At 45.3% G+C, this 13,625-nt stretch overlaps 1 protein-coding gene across 5 annotated transcripts in view; it reads right to left on the minus strand.

The window, feature by feature from the left end:
• The window catches only part of Arhgap28 (Rho GTPase activating protein 28), a 171,444-nt gene that overhangs the window by 21,874 nt on the left and 135,945 nt on the right, over positions 1-13,625 (minus strand). For all 5 annotated transcript variants that reach the window (XM_076549824.1, XM_076549826.1, XM_076549827.1 and 2 more), the window contains exons 6-11: positions 13,324-13,408; positions 10,486-10,628; positions 9,394-9,559; positions 9,200-9,291; positions 6,011-6,088; positions 1,167-1,329 (exon numbers count right to left, since the gene is read on the minus strand). In XM_076549824.1, the coding sequence (XP_076405939.1) occupies positions 1,167-1,329; positions 6,011-6,088; positions 9,200-9,291; positions 9,394-9,559; positions 10,486-10,628; positions 13,324-13,408 (727 nt within the window). The remainder of the gene's footprint in view (positions 1-1,166; positions 1,330-6,010; positions 6,089-9,199; positions 9,292-9,393; positions 9,560-10,485; positions 10,629-13,323; positions 13,409-13,625) is intronic.

The following is a 13,625-nucleotide window of genomic DNA, read 5'->3' on the forward strand; positions in this document are numbered from 1 at the left end:
AAGACGATGGAGACTCAATGCAGAGATAAGTAGACAGTCCTGAACTCTCCAGCCTAAAGCTGGGACGGGGTCCAGGGCAACTGGACCATGGATGTCATGGGGGAATGACGCAGAGAGAGGAAACTCTAGTTCTGGAACATGCCACACCCCATCTCAGGCCAGCCTGCAAGGACACATGTGTGAGGCAGTAAATCAAAGGGTGAGAAATGAACTGGAAGGTGGGCTCACTGTGCTTGCTTTGCAAGCATAAGGACCTAATTTCGGGTCCCCTGCACCTAGATAAAAAGCTTGGTTTGGTAGCAAACACCTATCACCTCAATGCTAGAGGACAGAGACAGGCAGATCCCCGGCCGGGCCTGCTGGCCAGCCAGTTTAGACACAGTGGTGAGCTTGGGTTCAGGTAGGGATCGTGTGTCAGAACAAACAACAAATGAAGAGGGACAGTGGTGGAGGAAGATGCCTGAAGTCAACTTTCAGAGTCTTTTCAGAGTCTATGTGTGTACACAGAGAAGTCTGTGTTTACACACACACACATACACAGACAGACAGATAAACATACAAAGATGGACACGCACAGACACACATATATACACACAGAGACACACACACAGAGACATACATACACAGACAGACAAACACACAAAGAGAGACACACACACAGACAGAAAAACACACACAGAGACACACACACAGACAGATACACATACACATACACGCACATATACATACAAACAGACATACATACACAGACAGATACACACACATACAGATACACACACAGACATATACAGACAGATAAACACACAAAGAGAGACACACATACATACACCATACACACACACAGATACACACACATACAGATACACACACAGACATATACAGACAGATAAACACACAGAGACAAACACATATACACATACATACACCATACACACACAGATACACACACATACAAACACAGACAAACACACAAAGAGAGAGACACACACACATATACACACAGACACACACAGATACACACACACATACAGATACACACACACACACAGCCAGACAGATACACACAGAGAGACACACACATACACACACACACACACAGACAGACACACACGCAGGCTGCATCGACCTTCGATCTTAGTCCCAGCACATTTAACTTCTTCACTTACTTTCCATCAGAGTGATGAAGGCAGGTATGTACTCGACGGGGAAGAGGGAGGTGGGGAGTTCTCTGAAGAACGCTTTCAACATCACGGCGGCTTCCCTATGGCACATTTTGTCCCACTTGAATTTATCAGCATTGAACCTGGCATCCAGTTCTTCACGGTACTGCTGCAAAGCAAGGAAGACAGTCAGCACTCAGTGATGCCGAACGCCATGTCCCCCTGCCCCACGATCCTTACACAAGCTATGTGTTGGCAACTTGACGCCTAAGCAACCGCTAACACTAACCTTCCCGCATGGTTAAGAGATGAAATACCTGTTTGTGAATTAACTTTTAAAAAGCATTCCAAAGGCATCCTGAAAATAGTAGCAATCTTGAAACAATTTGCTAATTCTGCACAAATCTAAATGTTATTAACTGAGTCCGCAGCTTCATTTTTGTGGTTTGGGCGGGCTACCACAGCCCCCACACCAAAAATGCTTGGCTCAATTTTGACAAAACTCATTTTCCTTTTGTCATAATCCTACTGCTACCCCCACTTCTGCCTGTAAGTCAGACCAGGAACATCTGGCTCTCCACTCCTTCACATGTGGACTGAGAAATGAAATGTCCTCATAAAGTAACCCTGACGTCACTGCAGCGTGCGGAGTAATGACCTCTTCTGGAGTGGGTTCAGCAGTTCTCTGCCAACACACACACAGATACACACACATACACACAGACAGACACATACATACACACACAGAGACACACATACACACACACATACACACAGACACATACATACACACACAGAGACACACATACACACACATACACACATACACACAGACACACACACACACACACACATACACACACAGAGACACAGACACACATACACACAGACAGACACATACATACACACACACAGAGACACACATACACACACATACACACAGACACATACATACATACACACACACAGAGACACACAGACACACATACACACATATACACATATACATACAGACACACAGACACATACACAGACAGATACACACAGACACATACACAGACACACACAGAGACACACACAAACAGAGACACACAGACACATACACAGACACACAAACAGACATAGACACATACAAAGACAGACAGACAGACACACACAGACACATACACACACAAAGAGAAAGACAGACACATGGATACACACACACAGAGATACATACACAGACAGACACACACACAGCACAAACACAGAGAGAGACAGAGACACCACAAAGACAGACACACACACAGACACAACCATAGACAGACACAGAGAGAGAGACCACACACACACACACACACACACACGCACGCACGCACGCACGCACGCACGCACGCACGCACGTGCCTGCCCAATCCTGTCTACGGTCTGGTGCACCATGAAAGCAGCTTGTGTTAAAGCAACAGGCGGCCGTAAGTTCCACTCACATTAGGTTTCTACTTGGAAAAGTGTGCATTACTGGCTCGCCTGTTTATCAATGGAAACCATTCTTCATGTTTCTTTACCAGGGTCACACTCATTTTCTACCATGCCTTTGAACATCCAGGTTTCCCTCAAACACTGGACAGTTGTTATCTCCCTCACTGGTACTAACTGCTCTCTCTAAAGAGGACTCTTAGACAGACTCAGGTAACCTTCCCCTTGTTCCAGCTTCTGCTTCATTCTCTCGAGAACCTACTTCTAGCCTGAAACAGAGACAGCCATGGTCAGTCTGTTCACCTCACCAGCTCCTGCCAGGATCGGCTCACCAAATGCTGTCATGGCTCGCAGGGCCTGCACAACTGAGATCTCCGTCAAGTTTGCAGAGCTTTGTGTGATTCTGATCTACCATGTCAAAAACAGGGAGTGCTAAGGCACGGTGCTGAGAAGTATGCCGCCACCCTAGGTTAAATGGTGAGACTCTGTCTCAAAAGACCAACGAATCAACCAGTTAACCAATCAATCAGCTAATCTATCAGTCAATAAAATCATATTTTTTTTTGTTTATGATTAAGGAGAACACAGGTATAGTCAAAGTCATGTCCTTGGATCTCCCTGTAGCGCAAACACAACTATACCAATTTCTGAAGCGTTTTCACAAAAACGCGAACCGCTAGCCCGAAGCCACCAGCTCTGGGAGAGAAACCAACACATAAGGTAATGTAACTGCAAAGCATCTACGGCCACCTCAGAACAACAGAAACCAGGGGAATCGAAAATCTTACATGTCAAACAGTCTGCCTTCTTCCCTAAAACACATCCCAGTGTTTGGCTCAAATTTCTGTGCTGCTTTGAAAAGAGAATCATTGAACATTCCAAAGCATTAAATTGGTTCCAAATGATCTGTGGGTCTCAGATTTGAGAACTGGCTTTGCCGTCATGTCTTTGTTTGGCTCTGGTGGAGCACCTTCCTCTCAGGCCGGAGCCCCTGTCAGTCTCACTAATCATCTAGAAGGCAAAGCCAAGGCTGGACCATTCAATATCAGCATCCCCCAAATGGCTGGTGTCATTTACTTGGCACAAATCAGGAATGATTATAATGGATTCTTAAAAACTGTCTTTCCCAAGTATGTTCCATAGGAAGTGTATTTCAGAGAATGACATCACAGACCCAAATTGAAACAAACACAGGTACTGACGGTTTGAATACAGGAGGGAAATAAAGGCCCCGGCAACACATCACGTCTGTCTCTCTAACCACAGTTCCTGGTTTCTGCTCACTGGCCCAGATTTCTTCCATGCTCACTTTTCTGAAACCAGAACTATGAAAACATCTGGACTGAATTTTTGTCTTAACAAGCAGCAGAAGAAATTGGCTGACACACCATCAAGCCCATTAAGGGAAAGATGTTGCCCTAAATGTGGTTTGGGGATGCGTCCGAGAACACGTTGGCAGGGTGATCAACCTTTGGGTAGCAGCTTTTACACAAAGGTTAGCTGAAGAAAAGTAACCTCTGCTCTCACGTTAACCTGGGGCCACATAAGAACGTTTTCTCTTGACAGAGGATCTGTACAGAGAGAGGGCTGGGGAATGGGGTCTGATTCTGGCTAGGAAGCCTGAGTCTTCGGGGTCTCTGACTCAGCTGACCACTTAAGACAACAGAAGGGGTTCTAGTTTTCACCTTCATTATTGCATGCATTTCCCCCGGAAGCATGCCTAAGAATAAAACATGATATAAGTCAGGCTAGAATCGCTTCAGGAGCCACTGGCAAGTTATTTGCCTTCCAAATGAAATCGTGTTCATGTTTACCCAACTCCTCACCTAATGGAGTCATGACTTCCAGCCCACCCCGCTTCAGATCTCCCTTCCAATGAGAATTCGCACATTCATTTACAAGAGGTTCAGGTAGCTGACTCTCTCAGCTGGTTCCTCCTCAACATCTGCTGCAGCCCGTTCTTTGATGAAAACCTAGCCTGTGGCTGAGCAGGCAGATGGTCCCGGCCTGCCCTATTCTGCCCAGTGTAGGAGGAACTGACAAGCTTGTAGCACAGCCCTCTTCCAATGCCAACCCATCTCTGCCCTGGAGGATCCAGTAGACATGGCCTACTTATTATCTTCCCTTTCAGAAAATATCCTGTCATATTTCTACATATCTACCTTGACAATCCTCATAGGAACAGAATCCACCAACCATGTACTCAACTGAATTAATTAAGGAATGCCTTTCTGTCTCTGGCATTTTCTTTCATGGGTCTATCATAATCAAATTCATTTTTTTCATCACCACATGAATATTTTTTTCGAGGCCCATCACCAAGTGTAATGGAGTAACTAAAGGGTAGGTGTGAATTCTTCACAGTGTGTGCCCATCAGGAAGCACAAAGGGATATTTTACTAGAAATATATCAGAAAAGATTTTCTCTTCAAGGACTCTACTATTCTGTAGAGCTTGTCTCTGTATGGGTATAAGAAGGCAAAACAAATAGATTCACATTGCCATGTTGGTGTCATTTTGTAGACGCTGACATTTCCATAAATGGAATTGGGCTTCAGAACAGCTGAGTGAGTATTCCTGTGGTTATGAGCATTGCTACAAATTCTTAGAAGAAATTCAGCCAAAAGGAGAGCCAAAGAATGCTTCTCAGCTGAGATCAATTGGTAATGGAAGAAAATGGGCTCAATGACTTCAAAGGCCAAAGACACTTAGCAAACTGAAGAGGTTAATTCCCACAAACAGGGATTGGCATTTCAAACTTCAAAAAGAAGACATGCAACAGTTTTGATGGTGAATTAATGTAATGTTTCATTATTCTAGGTTTTAAGAATTTCAGCATGGAAGAAACATATAATCAGAGGTACTGAAGAGCATTAAGGCAAGCCATGTGAGACTATCAAAGGAATAATGACAGCCACACACTAGATTTCTGATGATCACTGGGATTGGGCTGTGGTGCTTTGAGTGAGAATGGCCCCATAGGCTCATCATATATTTGAATGCTTAGTCACCAGAGAGTGGCACTGTTAGAGAAGGACTGAGAGGTGTGGCCTTGCTGAAGTAGGTGTGGCCTTGATGGAGGAAGTGTGTCACTGGGGCAGGCTCTGAGTTTTCAAAAGCCCACCCTAGGCCCAATTTTTCTCCCTTTCTACCTGCTGATCAAGAGGTAGCTTGATCTTAGCTACTGCTCCAGCACCATGAGTGCCATTATGCTCTCACTGTGCCTCCACCATGGCCCTGCTGTGATGAAAACGGACTAAATCTCCGAAACTGCAAACAAGCCCCCAATTAAATGCTTTCTTTTATAAGTGTTGTCTTGGTCATGGTGTCTCTTCATAGCAGTAGAAAACTAAGATTAGCTTACACCTCTTAGGAAGGGAGAGAACATTGAGTACCTTGACTTTGGCAGTACATCCTGAAAGTCGAAAAATTCCTTCCGATTCCAGGCCTGATTCCTCGACTTTCTGAAAAAACTAGAAATCAACAATAAATCACAAAAATTGAATATCTCTGTACAACGACAAACATTCTAAATAATGAGGGCAATAATCAGTAGACTGCTAAGTATGCATATACACCTGATACATGAATGTTTTCCAAAATGCCTATGACCATGCAACAAGGTCAACATTCACTCCAATTGGCCAATGAGTAAATTCTCCATTTAGATCTAGGCCATAACTTCTCAACATTACCTCCCAAGTCAAGCATCAACTCTATGGGGCATGTTCTCTTATCTATTATGATATTCTGCCAACTTGACTCTTTCAAATCAGATCATTATTTCTCTTCTGCAGACCAATCAATAGGAAAAGATACTAAATCTATGTCTACAGTCACACTACACTACCTGGGATGCACTCAATTCCTTCTAAATCTACTCTCATTAGTTGCAAAGACCCTGACTAAGAACTTAAAGAATTCTAGAAGACTAACCAAGGACTTGGCAAGGTAAGAGTTAACCCCTCTCTTAGATTCTCATGGTGGTGATGAAGGTGATAGTAGTGGTGGTGGTGATGATGTGACAGTGGGTGGTTGCAGTGGTGATTTTGGTAGGGTGATGGTGGTAATGATAGTGGTGGTGGGATGATGGTAGTGATGTTGATGATAGTGAGGATGTGATGGTGGTGGTAGTGGTGATGATGATGGAATAATGGTGGTGATGATAATAGTAGTGGTGATGAGCTTTAATAATGTTTCCACTTCCTGTGCATTTCTTGAAGGTCAAACCCTGTTCTCAGTGCTCTGCACATACTCACTCATTCAACCCTGACCCCCAGTACTATTATCCCCCCTGCTGAGGGGGCTGAGGCATGGGGGGGTAAGTAACCTTTCTAAGTTCAGAAGGTGAGAGGGGGCTGCAACAGCACACAGCAGTGCTTGGGTTGTGATATTCTTTCAGGGAAGAGGAAAGAAGGCTAAGAGGAGCCTCTCAGCAGCTGAGAGATAGAACCTCAAATTGCCTTCCGTGAGGCACACAACCTCGGCCATCAGAATGGCGAATGACTGCCATTCACTGAGTGGAGAATGTGATATACATCTACAGTTCGCTTAGCTTTTATTGAGCTCTTCATATGTAATGCTAGTTGCTAAGTTCTATGCTGGGTTTTTGCGCCTATGTCATATAAATGTGCTGAATTCTTGTCATGGGTTTTTAAAGATGGTTTTCTTCAAAACCCAACCTCCACATGTAGGACAAAGCACACATTTGTGCTTTCATTTCAGAGGAGGAAGAACAGCAGAGTCCCGAGGACTCTGGACTTGGCGCGCGCTGTGCTCCCGTCCCACTCTGCCTCTTTGGTTATCTCCTCCTCCTATGCCCCAGTTGCCTTGTTAGCAAGAAGGAGATAAAACGGCCCCTTGGGCTGCTCCATGCTGACTCCACAGGATATGACATCATCGGTACGGTCCTTCCCCTGGGGAGACTCCCCACAGACGGGCCCTGGGCACAGAGATGACACAAGCATCTTCTGGCTGTCGCTGCCACCCTCCCTGCTAGTCACTGGCCAGTTAATCACCCGACCTGAGGAAGCAGCTCAGTGTGAGGCACCGGGAGCCAAATGCAAGAAGAAAGGAGAGAGACTGCAGAATCGTTAGCGCGAGCAAAGCAACTGTCTCTCCTCGGCCAGGGTTTTTACGTGCCATTCACAAACAGCTTAAAACCCAGCAAGGTCTGTGGTTAAAGCTGGGATTTTAACTGTGCCACTGGATGTCACTGTTGAGTAAGTGTCCACTTAAGTAAGCATGTTTCGGTTGCTGCCTGTGGAGCTAGATGGATGGCTCAGTGGTTAAGAGCTCATGCAGTGGACCTGGGTTCACTTCCCAGCATCCTTGTAGGGAGGCTTGCCCCTGCTTGTAATATAGCTCCAGGGGATCTGATGCCATCTTCTTACCTCAGGCATTCCCACACTCACACATATGTGAGCATGCACACATGGAGACACAGACACATAATTAAAAATAAACATAAGCCTTATCTTAAATATTTAGCTATTTAGCAGTCATAGAGATGTCTGGATACAGCAGTTGAGGTATCATTAAAATTAAAAAGTCCTTTCCCAAAATTTTTCTGTCTGTCCTGACTATATGTAGTGGGTATAGTTTCACTTGAAATCTGATTAGAAGAAAGCCAATTTTTGACTTTATTAACTTGATTTTGAGTTTAAAAAAAAGTCCATAAAATGAATGATCTCTCTCTCTCTCACACACACACACACACACACACACATGCACATAAACACACATACTCACACTTGAGTGATTTGAACAATTTAGCTTTTGATACATCTCTTAAAGCACTCAATGTTCATCAAACAGGCCGTTTATCATGTCTTTAACAGAATAATCAAAAACATATGTAAAAAGCCAGGCATAGTGGCACATACCTTTAATCCTGGCACTCAGGAGGCAGAGGCAGGAGTATCTCCGTGAGTTCAAGGACAGCCAGGGCAACATAATAAGACCCTGCCTTGAGAAAAAAAAAAAAATGAATGTAAACACATGCATCGCACCAACAACATCTGAAGGAAGCCGGAAGACAGAACACTGGTGTCTTCCCCTGACATCTGATGGCCAAGCAGTGTATGGAGCTTCCTCAGCACGCAGCAAACACTCCCGAGTGGGACGTGACTCGTCCCTCAAGAGTCCCGCGTCTGAAGCGCGGACCTCTGTGATAGTGCAATGGTAGGACTTCATGAGATGGGGCCCAGGGGGAGACCTTTACTCTACCCTCCTCATTCACCGACTTCCCATCTGACAGTGCAAACGCTCCCTCTCACACATGTTCCTGGCACTGGGTTGCCATCTGCCATGAGGTGGTACAGCCAAGGCGACTTTCACCGAGTGACACTATACCGTTCAGAACCTCAGCCTTCCTAATCGTGGTCTAAATCACTCCTTTTCTTCTGAGTGCCGTGTCGGGCATTTTATCATAGTAATGAAAAATGGATGAATACGGACAAATGATCCACATGTCTGTAGAGCGCCCTGAGGACGCTTGGCCTCAAGCTGCAAGGGTTCCACTGTCTTTAAGAGACAGCACCCAGTGTGCTCATCGCCTCCCCATCCTTTTGCACACAACTCACTTTCTGTAATACGAGGGGAACTTTCACTTCAGGGTCCTTCTTCCGGTCGTTGTCCAGGAGGACTGTAAGTGGCACCCCGAAAATCCCGCTGTCTGCAGTAGAAACAGCCAAGGGAGGAAGAAAAAGCAAGAGTCAGGACGCGTCCTGGTGTTCCGGGGCCAGCGTGGTAGCCGGCGGCCTGGCTTGCTAGTTACCTCGGCCTTTTCCTCGCTCCGTCTTGTTTCTCTTCAGTTGTATTCCGAAGGCATCAAAGAAGGCCGTCAACTCAATCAGAGAGAGATGGCGGATTTTCTTCATGTCTTCCACAGACAGGTCTCCTGTTTCGGTCAACCCAAATCTGGTTTTCTGAACAATAAATTTCTGAAATACACAGTGAAGATCTTTTTATTCTTCAATCAAATGAGATCAGGACACAATAACTGTATCCGGGTCACAGAACCAGTGAGTAGGTGTTCAAGAACACAGGAAGGCCCCTGCTATGCTAATTAGAAGCAAACCAGTAACCCCCAGGGTAGGACGGCATGGCTGTGGAGGCTACGAACATTGCCAGCACTGCAGCTGTGGCCACAGCTGCCACCTCCTCCTCTCCTGTTCCATCTTTCTGTGTTTGTGTGTGTGTGCACACTCACATGTGTAAGCGTGGGCATGCGTGTCACAGAAGACATTGTCAGCTGTCAGTCCTTGCCTTTCACCACCCTTGAGACATGGTCTCAAACTTTGGGGCATTCACTGGAGTCTGCCTCTCTGAGATTACAGATGAACTCTGTTATGCCCATCTTTACATGGGTAATGGAGGTTCAGACTAGGGTTATCATGTCTGCATGGCATGATGTGTTTTTAACTACTGAGCCATCCCCCAACCCAGCAACTGCCTTCTTTTTTTTTTTTTTTTTTTTTTTTTTTTTTTTTTTTTTTTGGTTTTTCGAGACAGGATTTCTCTGTGTAGCTTTGCGCCTTTCATGGATCTCGCTCTGTAGACCAGGCTGGCCTTGAACTCACAAAGATCCGCCTGCCTCTGACTCCGGAGTGCTGGGATTAAAGGTGTACGCCACCACCGCCCGGCGCAACTGCCTTCTTATAAGACCTGTACATTGTCCTGTAATCTGGGTTGCACATGGTATCTACATACAAAACAACACATCTAGGCATATCCCAGGGACATAGAATGTTGGTGCCTGGCACCCCCAATTCCCTTATGTATATTCAAGGATGAAAAGCAATCCTCATATTGGCCCAGGGAGCCATCTCAAGAAGTTCATAGACTGATCATAGAAGGTTTGACTTACAGTTAAGGCATAGTCTTCTTTCTTAATGTCTGACTTCTTCCATTTAGTTCTGTTTGGGGTCTCTGTCACCATTTCTGAATAAGACACCTCAAAAGACAGCTCTTCAGCCTCTGGCGGAATGTTCTTTTCTAGATAATCATCATCTAAAACAAAAACACAAGAGACAAGAAATGTAATATAGCAGCGAGCCAGTCAATGTGACTGACTGGCTGCAAAATAATCTACCAATACTTACAAGGCAGCCCACAGGCATGCTGGAGTCCAGAAATCTGGGGAACAGAGCCTGGCTCCCTGAGGAGGCGCTCACTTAGGCAGTGACATGGTGTCAATCACCTTCCCTATGGACACATTTCCACCCGCATCCAAAACAACAGTCCAATCTAATTTTTAACGCTTTAAACTTGTACGTGTCATGAAAGTTTTCAAGGGTTAGAGGCAAACCCGCAAGAGTGCATTTCTCTGTATCCTTCTGAGATGAAAGGCACCATCTAGATCTGGCATTACTTACTGGGGTCCCAGAAACTTACAGAGGGGGGAGGGGGGAGAAGGGTATCTTCCTAAAACTCCTCTCTACTTTTACAAGAACAAACGCTCACTTTTTAAGATTATCCAGGGTGGACCTCAGTGCTGGGTGTGCAGGGTGAGTCTGGATTTCTGTAATTCGATATTGGTCTAACCTCGAATAGTGCACAGTGAGAAGTCCCTGACTAGGAGATGGTGACAGGAATGCCCCGCAGTGGTTCTTTTCTCAAGCTAGGCTGCAAGTGAGAGCAAATGACTCCTTGGCACAGAGCATTGGCCCAACGCTAGACTCTGAGTTCTGAGGACGATTTTGACACGACACCTTCCTTCTCTGCCTGGCAAACGTTTTCATGGGCAAAGTAAAGAATTATTTGATTACAAACAGGCTGTTTTTTCTTCTTAGGACCCTGATTAAAGGTCAAGAAGACCAAAATGACAAAAGGCGGAATTCATCAGTAAGATTAATAAGAGGCCTGCTTGCTTTCATATTACAAGGTGTGGTGAGCTTATAAATTAATGCACCATAATTCCGAATATGAACACTAGCTGAAACACGGTGAAGGGCTGTAGAGTGGAGTTAGGAAATGGCAGAGGGAGGGAAGGAGGGAGGGAGGGAGGGAGGGAGGGAGGGAGGGAGGGAGGGAGGGAGGGAGGGAGGGAGGGAGGGCATGTTTTTTCACTTATACAGAGGCAGGCTTGTACTCAGCACAGAGGAAGGTGGTTAAACAGTGCTCGGACTTCTTGTGGATCTAGGATGGAATCTTTGGAAATCAGCGACCAAGCAGGCAGATTCTCCAAGCCACTGGGCCGCTTCTCCAAGCCACTGAGCCACTAGACAGTGCATGTGGGCACTGTCTCTGATGGTGTGATTACTAGATCACAGGGGGTAAACAGACCGATGGGAAAGCATTTCTGGCAAGTCTCTCCTCTTGGTTATTTTATTTTTAGTATCAACATTATTGAAAAACAATTTGCATGTCAGGCAATTCATCATTTGATGTATGAAGGCAATGGCTTTTTATGTCACAGCTTGGCAACTACCACCATGATCAATTCTAGAACACTTTCGTCAAGTCCACTCTGCATTTGGATGTGAATGGTCAAAGCATAGGCTGTGTTTCTCTAAAAAGAGAATGCGCATTTCTCAAAAGACAGGAATCACAAAGGCATGGCCTTGTGGCCCAGCCTTGGAGCAAGAGGATCCCTTTCTGAGTGTGTCAAGGGCAGAAGCTGAGATAAAAGTCGGCTCCATAAGCTTGTGTGTCAGAAGCAGCTCAGGGTTAACACACACTTCCTCAGTACCTGGGAGCCTTGGATGAGGCTGCTGCTTAGCCTCCTTGTAACATCTAGATACATCATGGTGCTTACGGGGAGGCCTAACTCAAAGCCGCTGCCTGAGTGAAGCGCTCCTATCTCACGTGCTGGGAGTGAAGGGAAATTTCCCTTCCCATTTAGCGGGGTTAACACTGTCCACTGTAAACAAAATGGGCTGTTTGGAGGTGAGGGAGGGAGTTCTGGAAACAAGAGAATCGTAACACACATCCTGCTGGGTAGAGGCAAGGATGGGGAGAGATGTATGGATGAGAAGGGGCCCACAGTGAGATTAGACTAAAAAGTTCTGAGGTACTATCGCCAAGCATGGCAACTGGAGATAGCAATAATGTGCTTCACATTTCAAACACCTCTAAGAAAGGAACTTGGGAGCTTTTACCACAAAGAAAGGATATGTGGGTTTTTTGTTTTTTTTTTATTTTTTATTTTTATTTTTTTTTTTGGTTTTTCGAGACAGGGTTTCTTTGCGCCTTTCTTGGATCTCGCTCTGTAGACCAGGCTGGCCTCAAACTCACAGAGATCCTCCTGGCTCTGCCTTCCAAGTGCTGGGATTAAAGGCATGCGCCACCACCGCCCGGCATAATGTTGCTTTTTTTTTTTTTTTGAGACAGGGTTTCTCTGTGTAGTTTTGTGCCTTTCCTGGAACTCACTTTGTAGACCAGGCTGGCCTCAAACTCACAGAGGTCCACCTGCCTCTGCCTCCCGAGCGCTGGGATTAAAAGCGTGCGCCACCACCGTCCGATATGTGTTTAAGAGTTAGATAAATTCAGCCTGATACAGACATTAGCCTATGTATGTATGCATCAAAACATCACCACTGGTACCCAACCAATAAGTCCTACATATACATTAATGGTGACACACAGTCAATGTTAAAAGTCAATGTATTAAATAATAAAAAAGAAACTCACTGCTAACTGCGCTGAGTGCCAGACCCCAAAGGAGAAGGCACAGCGTAAGTTCACCAGGGGACATGCCACTCACCACTCAAGGCACTTGGAACTGACGGTTCAGCATCTGCAGATCCATTAGTGTGAACGGGAATATCCGGGATAGCCTCAAGTATTGACTGCCAAGCAAAGGAAAGAAAGATAAAATCATTGACCACAAATACAGCAATGCTTCATCTCTTACATTGTTGGGTAGAAACCTCGCTTTTAACAGCAGAGACATCTCTCCAGCTTGACCTTTCATTTCAATTGGGTTTATGTTGTGCAATATATGAATATTTTTCACAAACATACTTCCTGGTTTCACAAATGGTTTGCAGTGACCACGGTTGTTTC

This window comes from Peromyscus maniculatus, chromosome 13, assembly GCF_049852395.1.
Source record: "Peromyscus maniculatus bairdii isolate BWxNUB_F1_BW_parent chromosome 13, HU_Pman_BW_mat_3.1, whole genome shotgun sequence".
Lineage (NCBI taxonomy): Eukaryota > Metazoa > Chordata > Mammalia > Rodentia > Cricetidae > Peromyscus > Peromyscus maniculatus.